Here is a 17,039-nt window from a genome sequence, read left to right on the forward strand (position 1 = left end):
CATATACATAAGGTAAAAGATGAAATAAATGGTCGAATAAACGGCTACCATAAAATAACTCAACACTGGTATACAGTTCATCATAACAGTGTAAATCATAGCGCAAAAAGTGAAAGAATGATTTTCTAAAATACGATGTACTGTCAATTATTTTCTCTCTATTTTGATAGACTAGTTGAATACTGAAACACAGCTTGCCGTGGTGTCTTTGATAGAACTAATCTCGAACTTACAACAAAAATTGACACAATAATGCAAACAGGTAATGCTATACTTATTCATGAAGGAAATCTCATCTTTTTCACATTCAAGAAAAATGTTTCAATTTGATTCACTTCTCTGTATAAGCTAAGGTATTTTTCATTTAGTTTTTAGGAGATCGTTTGTATTAGTTTATTGCATTTTTCATGATTAAATGAAATCTTAATTTCAGTTTTCTATGGGTGGGAAATCTTGAATAACTAATTCAAACCAACAGTGTATCTTGAAGAATAGGTCAAAATTTTCCTTTGAATGAAAATCCTAAATTTTAAAAGCAGTGGTGAAAGTTTTATTCACAAATATTCTATTTTTCGGACATACTTTATGTCGAATTAGGTCCGTAGAGTGGCTTTGGTGGGCCGTCCGCCCATAGTACGCCACCGTCGCATTTGCTCCTTTCGGTAGAATCTATAGGTGGTTTAGAGCTATGACTTCGAGCACTGATCTTCCATTCGCAAAGAAGCTCATCTTACAGTGAAGACAGAGAAAATTATTATTTTTACCTCCCTCCCTCCCTTCAAGGCTTGCGAGCGTGGTTGCAGGCGGCCATCTTATACATTATAATTATTGTCAAATATGGGAAATATTTTATCCCCAAAATTACTTGTATAGGAGTGGTTAGCCAATAAACAAATGCCAAAACTTAATACACTGGTTTCCCTTATCGTTCACCCACTTCTGGGCCATCCGTTCTGCCCGCAGCGTTCCAGGAGTAAAAAATAGAAAGTTAAATCGCGGTTTAACTTTTATTTGATAAGCGCTACATACATTATTCGAATGGCTGGGTGGCCGCCCTCCGCCAACTGAGTCTACTTTGCTAATAGCCACGTGACGTCATGTTCATAATGGCCATCGCAACTCCCTGTTCAAGTCGACGCTCTAAATGAAAGCTGAAAGGATGAAATATTTTTTACCTCCCTCCCTCCCTGCAGTTATGGTTGTAGGCGATCCTCACTTATTTATACTATTATTGTATTTATCGGGACAAATTTTCCCCAAAACTTACTATTTCGAGGATTAACCATAATTTCATGCCAGACTTAAATCTACCGACTCCCACTTATTTTCAGTCGTCTGACTACTTGATTGGTTTCTACGCCTAATCTTGGTCATAGGCAAATGGAAAGTTAAAGACTGTTTGAAATAGTGTGTTATCCATCCCTGTGTGCCGTCTAAAGTCAAAAGCAAATAAAACTTTTAAACAAAAGACTAATAAACCATAAATCACAATGAGTAGGTTGTAAAAAGACATCCAAATATAAATTCACTTTAGAGTAAAAGAAGTAGTGTAATTTTAGGAGTGCAGCTTCGGGCCACACATACCACCAGTGCACAAACCAAAAACTTTATTGGTTATGTCGAAAAAAAAAAAAAAAGTAAAAAAAGTTTATATAGACTGAACTAGTCTCCAAAAGTACTTAAAATTTTTGATCAAAAGAGTAATACTAACTATAAAAAATATATAAGAATGCAGTTGAAAAGTTTCAAAAAAAAAGCATAAACAAAAAAACAACAATAAACTAGTCATGTAGGTATTAGTAACAAAGGGTTAACCAATCCGGGGTAACGCAAGACATACAGTAATGGGAAAACCATACATCATTCTTCTAAAATGCTGTTTTCTTCTAAAGGTTCCTTAGCGAACACTGGAGGAAGTGTTTTGATGTCATTGTTCTGTTGTTGTTGTTGTTGTTGTTGTTGTTGTTGTTGTTGTTGCTGATGATGTTGTTGTTGTTGTTGTTGTTGTTGTTGTTGTTGTTGTTGTTGTTGTTGTTGTTGTCGTTGCTGATGATGTTCTTTGAAACAAGGATCAACGCAAAACCCTGGGTTTCCAATACAAGTATCACACTGGTATCTCGATTCCCTACGTTTCCCTTTCTTATGACATAATTGACATCTTTTACTTGGGAACGGGTATTTAGGATTCTTTGTAGGAACCGTCATCAAGAAATGCTGTGTTTCGCCAGATTTTGATGGATTCGGTGCTGTTGGGTTCTCCATAATCGTGAGGAATCTTGGGCAATCACTTAAGACTTGACGAACGAAAGAAAGTTTAAAGTCTAAGTAAGAAACTGGTGATTTTTTGGGTTGGCTGCTGTATAGAACGTGTGCGTTGAAGAAGGCGATTTCAAAAAGATGGTAAGCGACTTTGGTAGTCCATTTGTGAGAGTTCCGGACCATCGATGATTGTTGAATCGATTGATACTGTTTGTCGGCTAATACTGAATTCTTATTGTAATCTAAAACGAGTTTTTGTCTGGATACCCAATTTCCATTTCGATCTCTTTTTGTAGTAGCTGCTGACAGCTCTGGCGCATGTACTGTCGACAAGTAGAATTTGTCTTTCTCTTTATGGTGATTGTATCGTAAAGCCAGCATCTTGTTATTGGTTAAATGCGTCGTTTCACCCTTGTTCAAATCTTGTTCGGTGAAATTGTCTACGAATGTGGTTTGTATGTGTTTGGGAGCTATCTCACCACAAATGCCGGTGTTATTTGCAATCAGGTTTCTGGCTAAAGATACAGTGACATCATTGACGTAAAGTTGATGCCCTTTGTTGAGAAACGGTCCAACAAGTTGTAATGTGATTTGTTCTGGCTCCACCTTGGTCATTGTTTCTGTAAGTGGATCAAATTGACGTTTCCCTTCGTGGATACTAGTGTTTAGAACGTAACCCGTTTCGTCGTGTAGCGATACAAATTTCAAGCTCCCACTATGCTCAAACCCAGGCTCCTTGCATCGACTTCGTTCAGACGTTAAAGCAAATTCACCAATGTTTAAAACCTTTGTTGGATTATAGGTATCTTTAAACCGTTGGTTTAGATGGTTTAAAACGGCTAAGATCTTGTGGAGTTTGGTCGTTTTGGTGGATTCAGTAACGGGACCATTCTCATCAGCAAAATGAACGAATTTTGAGATCAGCTGATACCTAAAGATACAAAGATAAAAACGCATGACATTTTTTGAGGAAAAGCTCGCCTAGAGACCAAGGCTTCCAAAGTACTTTAGAACAAATAAATTTCTAAAAAAAATGTCAATCGTTCAGATGACTCTCAATAACTCGGAATCTTATTTAGCCTTAGATGATCAAGCTATGGAGAGATTTGTGTTTGCCTGTATCTAAAACGTCACTCAAATTGGTGATCAAGAGTCTTTTTAGTTTAATTCCGTTTTCTTTGAGGACAATACTATAAAAGGTTAAAGCTGCCATTTGCGTGAGTGGGAATGGTGGAAATGACAGAAAATGCCATAAAAGATTCCTAAAATATAAAATTACTACACTGAACCAACCTCAATACCATTCACGAAACAAGAAAGTTAAAGAAATTATACCTGTTTCGGCTCATGACTGCACCAAAGACTGGGTTATGAAACAAAGGATCCTTGCTCCAATAATCAGATATCCCCGGTAGGCTGCGCATGCCCATAAGTACACCAAGCGCTATATGTTGAAGAATCTCGGATCTGGTAACAGGCTTCCATTGTTTTGTTCTACTAGAGGGTTTGTTTCCTTCCGACTCTTTTGTTCGGTCAGCATACTTATTAGTGTTTTGTACTAGTTCGTCAAGGAGGTCATCCGTTAGGTAAAGTTGTACTAAATTTCTGATTGTTATGTCCTCAGGAATATCAAACTTTGGTCCACTTGTTTCATTGTAGGTCGGTATACTTGGTGCGTAAAGTGGATCCTGTGCGTGAGTCTTCCATTCCATTTTAGGGCATCGTGAATGTGTCCTTGAGGTTGGGTTGATCATGCTGAATGATGAATAAGAATGGAGCAGTGGAGGTACGACTGTAACTTGATAACTACTGATAGGTGCAGGATCAGGAGAGGTGGTAGCAGGGTCATGATCCCTCGGAGTAATAAGGGTTTCCGTATCATCGGTTCTTGGATTAAATGAAAAAGAATGGGAGCCTTGCACAGGTGTAGACATGTAGTGACTGTTGGGAACTAGACTAGGTCTGATGGTACTAGGTGTCACAGTTGTTGGATTTGTAGGAAGACCAGGAGGTCTTGTGATAGTTGCTTGATGACCGTCAGACGGAACGAGATTAGAGGGTATGGTCGAGGGAACAAGACTGGAAGAACCTTGATGAAGACTGACAGGAACAAGACTGGGAGTGATAAGAGGTAGACCACTGCCACTCGATAAAGGTCTACTACCAGCAGTTGATATATGATGATAATAATTAAATCCAGTAGTATTGGGTTGTTGGTGATGATTGGCCCATGCATCAGCAGATCCAGGATTAACAGAGTTGAAATGACCAAGTTGTTGGTAGACTTTTTGTCGTTTTGACTGGATGAAAGGTTCATCCTTGTCAGTTGTGTAAGAATCATTGTAAGTCAAACGTGTTTCGTCCATTTTTATCAGTTGTGTTTCTATGTTGTTTCTTTTAAATATTTTTTTTCATTCGTAATTCATTCTTTGATTATTTAATTGTATCTAAATGAACAAACAAAAAAGTTTAGATTTAGATCCAAATACAAATACACTTTAGACATCCCTTTCTCACAGACCCGGTAGGAATTTTTCAGCCAGTGGGGATAAAAATAACGGACTGAAACTCAATGGGGGTTGATATCCCCATATTTTTTATGGCTGGGGATCGCTGGGGATTTCGAATCTTTTGTTTTCAAGACAGAAAATTCAGTGGGGATGGGAAGAAAAGCATAAAATTTTGCAGTGAGGATTGGTTTATTTGATTATTTTCAACGAGGACAAAAATTGGAGGATGATTTTCCACCGGGGACGATATCTTGGCAAATTTTTCCAGTGGGAAGGGGTCCCCGTGGGTCTGTGAGAAGGGGGTGTCTTTAGAGTATAAAAAGTGGTGTTTTGCAAAGTTTCGGGTCACACAAACCGTCAGTGCAAAAGCAAACAACTTTGTTGGTTAATTATCAACGGATAAACAAGCTTTTTAAGATGTATATAACTGAATAGTATCAAGTCATCAAAACTAGATTTCTTATAGTCCAGGGAAAGCGTGCATTAACTGCGTGAATTTTTTAGTAGAAAACATGAAATTAGGTACAGTGGCATAAAAAACCATTATTTTGCAGACTTTCCGTAGACTAAATAGACCTTATCGGAGTTTTTTATTTTTCTAAAAAAGCGATGCATTGTGGGATTGTTTCGAGTGTATTACAATAGAATTCCCTCAAGGAATTCCTAAGAGATTTCTATTGTAAAACACTCGAAACAATCCCACAATGCATCGCTTTTTTAGAAAAATAAAAAACTCCGATAAGGTCTATTGAGACAAATTCATTTCCTTCTCTTCTCACATTATACGCAGGCACAACGAACTTCACATTTGAAAACCAAAAACATAACACACAAGTTTCCCCTCACTTCTTTCTACTCATCAAAAACCAAATGTCGACTCTAATCGACAAATCTCTTTCCTTTTTTTATTATTAAGAAAACAACAGTTCAATTGCCAAGTGACGTATATATTTGATTCGTAATGCTTTAATTATAAGAACGGAGAGAAATAAGAATATGTAAGGGGATATGTAAAGAGTTCAAAAACTAAATGTGACAACAAAAGGGATATGTAAAAAAGTTGAAATACCCGTAAAGAAAGAGTTCGTAGGTTTTTTGAACTTTTTTTACAAAATACAACCATATCATACTAACCCTTTAACTGCCGTTCGTAATTCTTAAGGGTTAGACTTATTTGCCATGGAAAAAAATGAAGGTTCGACCTTTTTGCCAAATGTCGGCATATGCCGACACGAGCGACCACAGAGTTTAACATCCTATTTAGCTTTATTTTCTGAAATATCAGAAATATAATATTTTAACTATTCAACTGTGCTATTCAATGAAATCTAGTTCAAAATCGAACTTTCAATAAACTTTAAAAAAACCTCTCTTGTCGGCAAATGCCGACACCGGCAAAGAAATCGAAAATGCTCTTGTCAGCATATGCCGACAGCGGCACGGAAAGGGCTAATCTTAAAAATATTATCTAACTAGAGAGACACCAGTATTGCGAAATGACTAGGGTTCTTTCAAAATAAGACAAGGAACATTCTTTTTGCATTTCTTAAAAAAAAACTTGTTATTTGATTCTTCCTGTTTCATGCCAAAAAAACTGATGCCGATATATCACGTCATACACTCTCCATGCCAAAAAAAGATTGATGACGGGTTTTCTCGGCAAAAGTGTGGCTGGCGGTGTACCAAAAGAATCAGTCGCTCAAGGATTAATTATATTTACGTGGTTAATTATATTTACGTCATATCATCTTTAGGTAATATATTTCGATGACATGATATCATGCTTATAAGTATATAAGTATGCTAGTATGCTAAACCCGTTTTTTAGCGGCTTTTTGGCCCAAATTTGCTCAAAAACATTTTTTTTTCGAAAATTGGGCTCCGTCACATTCGAGAGTTTATAGTTATGCATCTTTGTGCAAAAAATCATAAAGAATGAAAGAGCCAATCTCGAGAAAAGCTAATACCTAAGTAATTGATATTTGTGCTCATAAAAAAATATCAAATTTGGCCAGTTTCTCTATAAAAACATGCAAGCAAGCAACCAAAATTTCATGACTAAACACACATATTCTTCAAAAGTAAGCCTTAATGAGCAAAAAAACCATCTATCTCATAAAAAAATTGAGTAATTTGACTAAGAACATTGATGTATGCTTATTAATAGTGATTCTTATAGATAAACATGCGTTTTTTGAGCCAACAAAATTTTTTTACAAAAATCTGCTTGAGCCATCTTTTAGCTATGACGGTACCCTACTTTCAGGCAAAAAATCAGAAAAAATTAATGATCCGATTTTTCACCATTTTTTGGCCCAAATTTGACCAAAAATTTTTTTTTCCGAAAATTGGGCTCCGTCACATTCGAGGGTTTATAGTTACACATCTTTGTGCAAAAAATCAGAAAAAACTAATGAGCCAATCTCGAGAAAAGCTGGTAACTAACGGACGGACGGACGGACGGACAAAGGTTAATTTATAGGACCTCCAGGTAGGTCTAAAAATGGTGAAGAAGAAAATGAAGACATTTTGAAAATATTTTTGCGTTAGATGGTGTATCTTTAACCAAACTAAAAAAAATATTTTTCGAAAAATTTTTGTAAAAGCTTCTTTGTCTCAAAATCTTGAAAATATTGTTTTTGAGAAAAAATTTTCATCCCAATTTTTCGTAGGAAAATAGCCATAATTTTTGATACACCAATTTGGAAGACCATTCCGAAATTTCAAATAGTATGATATAACACGTAAAACTTTGCACGGGTTTCAGTTTTTTCTCAGAATATATTCAGTGAATTCTATGGAATATTCCAATAAATCCCTTCAAAGATGACAAACAATTTGAGTCTGACAAGAATGAAAAAATGGCACGGGGAACGTATGATGTCACCAAGCCTGGATAAAAGTTCTTATTTGATAAAGAGACATTAGCAAGATAATGTATCTGTGTATTTCTGAAACGGAGACGGGTAGTATCTGATTTTTCTAAATGGGGGGTTATTCATAGCGTCAGCCCCCCTGCTGGTTGGGGGGGGGGTTACACCCTAAATTTTCCCAAAAAAGGAGGGGGCTGGAAGTACACCACTTTTTTTTTGGGGGGCAGCGGCGGATCTGAGGGGGTTCAAATGGTTCAGCTGAACCACCCCAACCCTTTTAGTACATAAAAAAAACAAAGACCCTTTCTTCAAGTGAAATCTAGTTTTCTGATCGGAACTGATTTTTCTTTTTGGTCATATCTCGATATTATTTTACCAGGGGTTGTATGCATGTGGCGTGCGTTTCCGTGGTGTGCGCGACAAACTTAGCTTTTTCCGCGCTAAAAAATCTTTAGGTTATGTGTGTACGGCGTAGCTAGCTTTCCCGCGCTGTAAAAAATCTTTGTCATGACTTTTTTTTTGCGGGATTAATATCTAGCTATGTTCTGTGCTAGGAAAATCTTTGATTTTGAACCTGGTTCAGAAAATGCATCCAGTGAAATGGCAAATTTGAGGTGGTTCAAGGAAATTTCTCGAAAATACGAGACCGACCGTTTTGAGCGTAAAAGATTCTCCTACAAAAATAACTTTCAGTCGCATGTCGTCGCCGGCAAAATATTGAAATGATTTGAAGGGTAGCCATTCGTACGGCAAACGACCTCACTTCTTTGCAAGCGTTCAATGCAGTGTTTTAAAGAAAGGATGAAGTCCTGAAAAGTGGTAATAATCAGGCAATTACTTATCTTTTTGAGGACATTTTTGGTTCAATTTAATCAGTAAATTTGAGAATCACACAACAATATCAATCAATGTATGATGACTTTGACAAAGACTCTGTGTGATGGAATTTCCATCTGCTTTTGGTTTGATGTGGTGAAGAGTGACAAAAGAAAAAGACTTTCATTCTGAGGAAACATTTTTGTTTTGGTTTATTTTTAGAAGAAAAGCATTCATGCCAACAAAAACAAAACTTAAATCAATTTTGCTTGATAAATGAAGTTTGGAATTTATTTATGGGAAGGACTTATTTGTGAATATTTGGTGGAAGTTTATCGTGTCTTGAATATAATCACGAATTTACGTTTGGCTGCTCTTCTCCCATCATCGGGCATCGGGAATATCACGGGGAAAAATCTACCTAGCTACATATGGATCACGAGATTTGCGATTGGCTACATTTCGAGAGATTCTTCTCCCATCATTGGACATTGATGAATTTCACATTGCTACGTTTCGAGAGATTCTTCTCCCATCATTGGACATTGATGAATTTCACATGGAAAAAAGCTAGCTAGCCAGAGCTAGCATTATTTTTGAAAACTATTATAAACAAACAAAACAAAATTTGTTTTTTAACAGAGACTGGAAGAAGGTTAGGGAACAACATTTTAGCAATTTGATTGAATTTGGTTGAAGAATGAAATTTCTGGAAAGGTGAACCTTCATGCATGCTTCAAGATAATGTGATGCGAGGAAATATTTTTGGTTTCGTCATGTCATAAGAAGAGAGAGTTCATACCACTTTATACTTGCAAAACAAAACTAAGATTACTTTTACGTGATCATATGAAAATATGGTGTACTTTTATACAAAAAGAGACATTGGTGACCTCTGAAAAAATTACCCTCTTGTGCTTAATTGTAGGTGGACATTTGCAATTTTTTGGAAAAAATCACCCAATTAGCATTTTGTAATGACCTCTAATTTATCAAATTTTCCTGATAAAGTGCCAAACCTTCATTTTCCTTGAGTTTTTTGGGAAAATCACCCCAAAATCAGTAAATAATGACCCCCCATTTTATGAACTTTCTCTGAGAGTACTGCCCCTGCATCTTCCACCCCCTACAAGTAAACATAAAAGAGTACGATTGAATGCAGAATTTATGAAATGATATATAACAACAATCTCTACCAAAAGAATTATAAACAACACTCCATACAATTGTGAAAGTTGAAAAAGTGCTTTCCTACAGATTGTTGATGATTACTGTTAGTACCTTTAATAATGCTTAAAAACATCAAACTTTTTACTTTGAATGTAAAAAGTACTTTTTATGAGATTATTCATCTAATTTGAGAGCTAGAATTTCTTGAGTCTATTTGCACATAAAACACATTATATCAGTACTCATGGTGTACTCCACTTTTTGGCAATCTTTTATTTTTCCATCTTAAGAATATTGTATTCCCTTGTATGTATTATATAAATAATCTCCTTTATTTTTTAACTTGATCACTGTTTTCAAAATATTATCCATTTCTGGTTTTATAATGTAAACATACTCAACATGAAAAGTTTTTGCTTGATTGTCAGCCAATTAATTCGCTACAAAGAAATTCCATAAAAAAAATGGTTATGAGAATAAATTATCGAACTTTTTTACTGTGTTTTAAATATTCACGAAATGAAACTGAAGTGTGTAAAGTATTTAATATTATAAATTGTCTTATTTTTTCTTCAAACTTTTCTTCAGAACCATTTATTGGCCCAGCGCTAGCGATAGGGCCTTTCATTTGCAATTTTCCGTCCGTGTCCTTCCGCTGTCTGTCCGTCCGTTTTGGTAGAAACGGCGCTTAAAACCAGTACCACACTTTTTGCCGTCTGGACAGGGAAAAGCTTGCTAAAGTCGGATACTGGCTATAAAAGAAATATTTTCTGATTCCGCGCTCCTTCAAAACAATTTTCAAAACAAAACAAGATGGCGGTCGAAGCGAGAAGGTAAATTCATACTTTCTTGAACAGTTTCTTTGCTTTAGTGGTCAAGAGATTGTCAAAACAAAGGAATTTTGTAAAGATTTTTCTTTGTAAACCTTTTTCAACATTCTGCCATATCTTATAGTCTTTGCTCAAGTTTTCATACAGTTTTATGAGTGAAAATTCTACCTTTAAACCACTTTCATTTTCAGTTTCTTGTTTTCAAAAAGACTTTATTTTTAGGAAATAATGGCTTCTGATATAGAAATAAATAAACTGAAATGCAGCTCATGTGTAAATTGGAACAAGATTGGAACTCTTTCCATGATGCTACGCGTGCATGAAAATGATTTTTTCTGGATCTGTCTCCGTTTGACGAAAGGTGCGGTGGTGGCTTGATTTTTCAAACTCGACACAGAATTATTTCAAATAAGCTGATTATGGAATATGTTAATGGAGACTAAAATGCAGCTCATGTGTAAATTTGAACAAGATTGGGACTTTTTTCATGGTTGCAATGAATGAACAGTGAAAATGGTCATTTCTGGATCTGTCACATTAATTGTTAACTCACATTATCCACATGAATTCTATTAGCCTGGATATGCAGACCGTAAGGCGGTCATTGAAAAAATGCTCTGTTCGCGTCGCAACGGGTGTTACCGTAAAAATGCATGCGGGCGGACGGACGGGCGGTCAAAAACATTCCCGGGTTTTTTAATCACGCCACATAACAATTTTTCGATGGTCGTCAGAGCAATTGAGAAAAAAGCTATACTTTAAAAGAACAAATTGCTTTTCCCAGATTTTTTTCTGCATCTCCGCACCGGAAAATCAGCGGAAAATTTGATGCGGGCGGGTGACGCAAATAGAACAATTTTTCGATGACCGCCTAAACTATTTCACCGTCTAGTTTTTTTAAGATTATTTTTCTGGTTTACGGTCTGGTCTAGGTCTGGTCCAACTAACATGCCTGCAGAGATATTTCTCCCTGCATATGTGAGTACAGGTGAGTGCACCTTATTCGTTAAAAAGCGCCCACTTACTTAAAGCAGAATATTTGTGGGATTTTTTTATATTTTTATATTCCAGTTTTTCTATGGGTACGCATAATTTATGGAAAAAGCTGACCTTGTGAAAAAAGATAAACAAATGAAAATGAAAACACAGGTTCATTTCTAAACAAAATGGCCGCAGGAAATTAGCCTTTATAAAATGTGGCTGATGTTTTGATGTAGTTTAAAGTAGTTTTGAAAGTTTTTGAGTTTGTGAAAAACGTTTTATGGTAAGTTAATTATGTGTCTACCTGGGTTTTCAAAGTTTTGATAGTCTGTCAACAAGGTCCAACAGTGCCAGACAATTTCAAAAAGTATAAAAAGAAGCATAACCCAAAAATAAACATTTCCTTGGATTTTTAAATAAAAAAACAACAACAAGAACATCTACAACATCGACTCTATTTTCTAATTGTTTTTTATTTAAGAATCCAAGGAAATGTTTATTTTTGGGTTATGCTTCTTTTTATACTGTCAACAAGGGTTCACTCACAGGCGGTATCAAACAAACTGTACCCGACCTTTTTAATTACACCAGACTTTAAAATGTTAGAAACTTTGTATGTTGAGGTAAGATTTTTTTTTCTGAAATTTTGAGTCTGGATACCCAGGCTAGAATTTTATTGGAAAGTTGAATGTAGTTGAAGACATTTTCGCGAGGGGGGTCCGCTGCTAAGGCCTGGTAAAATATTTTATTGGCCAAAGACTGACGTTACAGGTAAAACTGTAAAGGCAAAAAATGGGTAAAAAAATTGACGATTTTTGAATATCCCCCTGCAAATTAATTTTTCGAAAATAATTTTCTATCCAGGACCTTCTTATTCCAACCCCCCCCCCGCTTATTGATCTTTGCGAAAATGTTTTTAATAATTCCCTCTAGTCTTTTTGTCCTAATTTTGCTGTATTACTTTTGTTTTTTATAGGCATAACATTTATAAGAAAAACATATGCTTATAAAAAAAACATGCATCCTCCTTTTCAAAAATTTTCCACCCAGGACATTTTTATTCCAACCCCTCCCCCGCTTATTAAGTTTTGAGATTTTTTCCAACCTCCCCCCCCGCTTATTCCAAAACCCCCCAGCTATTAGGTACCCGAGGAGAGTATTCAACCGGATGGGCCTTCGCCTGTGTAGTCCCGGTTGGTAGGGGACCACATTCAATAAAATTTCAAGCGTCTAACCAATGAGAAGTACCGCGGTTATTTTGAAATTTTTTTTCATGTCTTCACTTTGATCCATGTAAACGGGGTCATACATTTGCTGTTTTTGCACGCTTGATTTCAACACGTTACTTTTCGCTGGGCCTTCACGCCCAACGGGCTTCTTGTTTGCTCTTTTATCTATGGCTTTCTCAAAAACATTTTCTGCAAGAACCATGAATATATAAAAGAATTTACACCAAACAAGCAGTTCTGAGCATGCTCTGGGTGTCTGTTTTATCAAAATAAAAAAGGTTAAATCAAAGAAATATAAGAAATATAATACTAACTATATTTGCGTTTTATGAACGTTTTGTGTGTGTGATAAGATTGAAAAGAAGAAACTAGATGTGCGCAATTGCAGTTAGGGAATTTCCCAATGTATATATGAATATCACCACAAACGATTATTACACGTTTAGCATCTGGCTGTTCAAGCCGGGTCAAAAATATCGGCCTACCGCCCTCCTTTCAACGCATGGGACCATTCAAAAAGTACGTACGCTCGAGAGGGGGGGGGTACTCCCAAAAACGTACGAGGGGGAGGGGGGTCCTTGAGGAGAAATAAGTACGCTCGTAATTTTTCCTAAACTGTCTTTTTTGAGAGAAAAACGCAATATTTTCACATCAAAAAATGGTATTTGCGATTGTTATTTATCATTTCTCCTTTGGGGTATTTTTGTTCATCTTATAGATTCTTTTAATTTCTTGAGACTTTGTTATAAATACGATTGGATACCTACATATTCTACTGTTACAAGAGTTACAAGTTTCGACTTTGGTTAGGGGGTGTACTATAAAAAGCGTACGTACGCTGAAGGGGGGGGGGTACACATAAAGCGTACAAGGGGGAGGGGGAGTCAAAAATTTGCCATTTTCGAGCGTACTTTACGAACGTACTTTTTGAATGGTCCCCCGCAGAGGCCTATGTTTGGAGTTCATAGGTAATGGGAACTGCAGACGTGCAGGCGCTCATTAACGTCCCCCATGTTGAATGGAAAAAAGGTGACACCGCCCAAACAGGGCGGGTGCAAAATTTACGCCCAAAACGTTCGTTCCTCTTTTTTTGAAAAGAGATTTTTGAACCCCCTCAGAAAAATCCCAGATCCGCCTCTGGGGGGGGACCTATGTACTTATGGCGAGCTAAAATCTCATCACTTAATGTGGGGGCTAAAATAATTCAGCTTAATAGTTGGCTTCAATTACTCAAATTGAAGCTCAGGAATCTGCGCCTGCGGCCCAATATTTTAATAGAAAGTGTGCAAAATATTTTATCTTAAACTTAGAACTGAACGCAATTTACATTGGAAAACCCTTTTTTACTGGATCAATTTTTTGAAAGTGTCTAGGGTCAAAAGTCCTGGGAGCTAACAAAAAATTCATAAATTTTTTGGGGGACCTAATTTTTGCCTGGGACCAGGCTGACGCTATGTTATTCCTAACCGCTCCAGCCACTCCGCCGTTCTCAAAAGCCGTTCGCAAATACATAAAGTTGCTATTGCATTTGGTTTAATGATCAACGTTATATACTCTTGCTTTAAATAACAATCTTTCTTTTAGTTTTATACCCAAATATTAGTCTGTGCAAATACTATATTGTACAATGTCCCATAGGATGATGACACCGCGAAACTTCAAATTATAAGGTTGACTCTACATCAAAGTTATAGAAAATTGTTATGATTAGAAAAGAATCGCACATATATAGCGAATCTTGTCATTTCAATCAAAATTGTCAATAGCAATCGTTGCACACCAGCTTACCATTTCCGTAAACAACCATTATTTAGTAAAATCAAACAAATGTCAAACTTCTTAAAAAACTGTTTCATAAATTTTTAAAAATATCACCATCAAATTATATCAAAATTTTTATATTTTTTTGTTAAAAAATAATTTCCTTCGACGGAAGAACAAATTCATTAAGAAAAGGATTGAAGAGGTCAGTTAGGGAAGGAAACGTAAAAAATACATAACATTTTTACAGGTCAAGTAAACCGAGTAGCTAATCAGCAATAAAATGAAGGTTTCTCCTGACATGGCATTGTTAACATATCTCGCATTCCTGCTACCGTTTGCCAAATGTGGCAGCCATTACTTTTTCACAGATAACTTCGCTGTTGCCAGCTGGATTAAAACAGACGGCGTCATATTTAAAGGTAAAATAATCTTTTATTTTTTCACTGGAACATTTGACAATACAGTGTCAAAAGAATCACCTGGCGTTACGAGATTGTGTAAATCCGAGCGCCACGGACACTCTTTGGGAAATCTTGAAATTTTCCCAACTTTGAGTTTCCACAAGTGCTATGTCATTACCCGTAGCGTACTAGCGGCCCTCCAAGCTATGGCTCACAAGGAGTGGCTCAGTTTCCCATCGGAGAGGAATAATAGCCGGTATTTGATATAGCGCATTCTGAAAACATTTTCGTTGGACGCGAAAATCCCCGAAAACGAAGGCTAAGGTTTAGGCCTCTCGCACGCGGTCTGGCGAAATTGCGTTATCTAAACCTTCCAGATGTTGAAAATATTCTCAACCCTCACAACTTTAACGTGTCAGAAGAAAATTACATCGTGTGCCGTTACAGGCATCATGAAAATTGCATGTTTTAATTTTTTTTTAAACCAATAGGAAGCAGACTATTGACAGGAGGTGGTATGATGGAGAACGTCGAAGACTGCCGATGGTTATGTTTAAAGAACACCGCCTGCAATTCCTTCAACATCTTACCAGTTGATGACATTTCAATATTTTGTGAACTGACAGAATATTTTTATGACGACACCGACCAGCAGAAGGAAGCAAAGATTGGAGCATACAATTTCAGTCTGGCTGTAAGTTCAACATTAAGCGAAATCTATAATTCAGCACAATTGTATTCATGTAATAGTCTCGACCAAAACCTTTTACACGTTTTTTTTATAAGAACATCCAAAAGTTTTGAAGCCTTTGCTTATTTTTACCATTTTGTGAATATTTTTTACCGATTCCCTAAGAAAAAGGGTGTTTTTGAGTTCACAAAGCCTTATGTTCTTATATATAGTTTGTTCTTAAAAAAAACGTGTATTTGTTCACTATGAAATAAAAGCTACATCAGTTTGCAGTTGTACCAGATGGACAGGGCTTTTTCCGAACAAAGGTGATAAAAAGTCGTGGTTGGCTAGGATATTGATAACAGACAACTCTCATTCGACCTTCAAGCGTACAAAAATTATCTCTAAAGAATTTCAGAGAACATGAATGCATGAGACCACACATGTTTTAATCTGATATTACGATGGTGGATTGGCGGCCGCCCACGCTGAAGCTTGCTATAAGCGCGGGTCAATTTCCCACTGGAGAGAAGATGAAGAATGATAGTCGGCCTTTGATGTGCCACATCCCTAGTTGGGCTTGGATTCAGGCCTCTCACTGCAAAATCCATGACGCGATTTGGCAAAATTCCGTAATTTAAACCTTCCAGACGTTGGAAGTTTCCCCGCCTTTCAAAGCTTTAACACACCGGAAGAAATTTTACATTGAGTGTCAGATAACCAATGTCATTATATTTTGATATCAAGAATTCCTCTCATCCAACCATTATTTTTCTTTTGTTTTTTTAGGGAAGAAGACCATCAAAATAAAGAAGAAAATAAAAATGAAAAGTGAAAATCTAGTCAACTTGGAATTATTATGCCCGCACTTAACTTATAATCCAAACTTTTAATAAATATCTGCACAAAATGTTTATCTAAAATGTTAAACCATTTTAAAACTTTGCAAATAGTAGAATTATCATGCACATAAATCGATGACGGGTAGTATTTTGATTTATCCCTTGGAGGCTAAACTAGAGGCCATGGCTCGGAAACATTTCATTTCAACATAATGTCTGTGGCCGACAGCTGTCTAACAATGCTGAAGTGTTTTTCTAAAACCCATATAGAATCTTGACTCATTGAACCAGGATCACAATTACTTGTTTTTATAATTCTTCTAAAACCCATATAGAATCTTGACTCATTGAACCAGGATCACAATTACTTGTTTTTACAAGCTATTTTCAGGCTACACAGGGCAAGGGCATCTGAAAAAGGTGGTTTCTGTTATTCTGTTATCTTTTTAAGATTGTCAATGATCGATCACATACAATTTTGATTCGATTTTGCAACCCTCACAGGGACTTCGAAGTTCCAAAAAGAGATACAAATCTTTAGGACCCCTGACATCTTTTATGCGACGCAACTAAACCTGGTTTATTTCAAAGAATGAAGTATTTAAAAAGCTTTTCGCGAGGGGGGGGGGCTAGTGTATGATCTATTATGGGATTAGGCTCACTTCATCATTATTCAATCGAAATTATCTAT

The 17,039-nt window shown here is 36.3% G+C and overlaps 3 protein-coding genes across 3 annotated transcripts in view; 1 reads left to right on the forward strand and 2 right to left on the reverse strand.

Moving 5' to 3' along the window:
* The window catches only part of LOC136822763 (serine/threonine-protein kinase Nek10-like), an 83,390-nt gene that overhangs the window by 40,613 nt on the left and 25,738 nt on the right, over window positions 1-17,039 (reverse strand). The gene's annotated exons all lie outside the window — the stretch shown is intronic.
* On the reverse strand, window positions 1,648-4,705 carry LOC136822719 (piggyBac transposable element-derived protein 4-like). Its single transcript, XM_067078998.1, has 2 exons — window positions 3,595-4,705; window positions 1,648-3,190 (listed from the first exon to the last, which is right to left on the reverse strand). The coding sequence occupies exons 1-2, from the start codon at window positions 4,623-4,625 to the stop codon at window positions 1,861-1,863; spliced, it is 2,361 nt and encodes a 786-aa protein (XP_066935099.1). The 5' UTR covers window positions 4,626-4,705; the 3' UTR covers window positions 1,648-1,860.
* LOC136822752 (uncharacterized) lies at window positions 14,669-16,482 on the forward strand. The gene is made up of 3 exons (XM_067079034.1): window positions 14,669-14,851; window positions 15,325-15,527; window positions 16,296-16,482. Exons 1-3 carry the CDS (start codon window positions 14,713-14,715, stop codon window positions 16,314-16,316), a joined length of 363 nt encoding a protein of 120 aa, XP_066935135.1. The 5' UTR covers window positions 14,669-14,712; the 3' UTR covers window positions 16,317-16,482.

This window comes from Clytia hemisphaerica, unplaced genomic scaffold (genome assembly GCF_902728285.1).
Source record: "Clytia hemisphaerica strain Z4C2 unplaced genomic scaffold, Clytia hemisphaerica genome assembly, whole genome shotgun sequence".
NCBI lineage: Eukaryota > Metazoa > Cnidaria > Hydrozoa > Leptothecata > Clytiidae > Clytia > Clytia hemisphaerica.

Excerpts from the sequence above, each read along its gene's own strand:
- LOC136822719 (XM_067078998.1), bottom strand. The coding sequence starts at position 4,625 with ATGGACGAAACACGTTTGACTTACAATGATTCTTACACAACTGACAAG. Across the intron at positions 3,191-3,594 it reads GCAGTCATGAGCCGAAACAG|GTATCAGCTGATCTCAAAAT; the intron begins GTATAATTTCTT and ends TTGTATCTTTAG.
- LOC136822752 (XM_067079034.1), top strand. The coding sequence starts at position 14,713 with ATGAAGGTTTCTCCTGACATGGCATTGTTAACATATCTCGCATTCCTG. Across the intron at positions 14,852-15,324 it reads AGACGGCGTCATATTTAAAG|GAAGCAGACTATTGACAGGA; the intron begins GTAAAATAATCT and ends TTAAACCAATAG. Across the intron at positions 15,528-16,295 it reads CATACAATTTCAGTCTGGCT|GGAAGAAGACCATCAAAATA; the intron begins GTAAGTTCAACA and ends TTGTTTTTTTAG.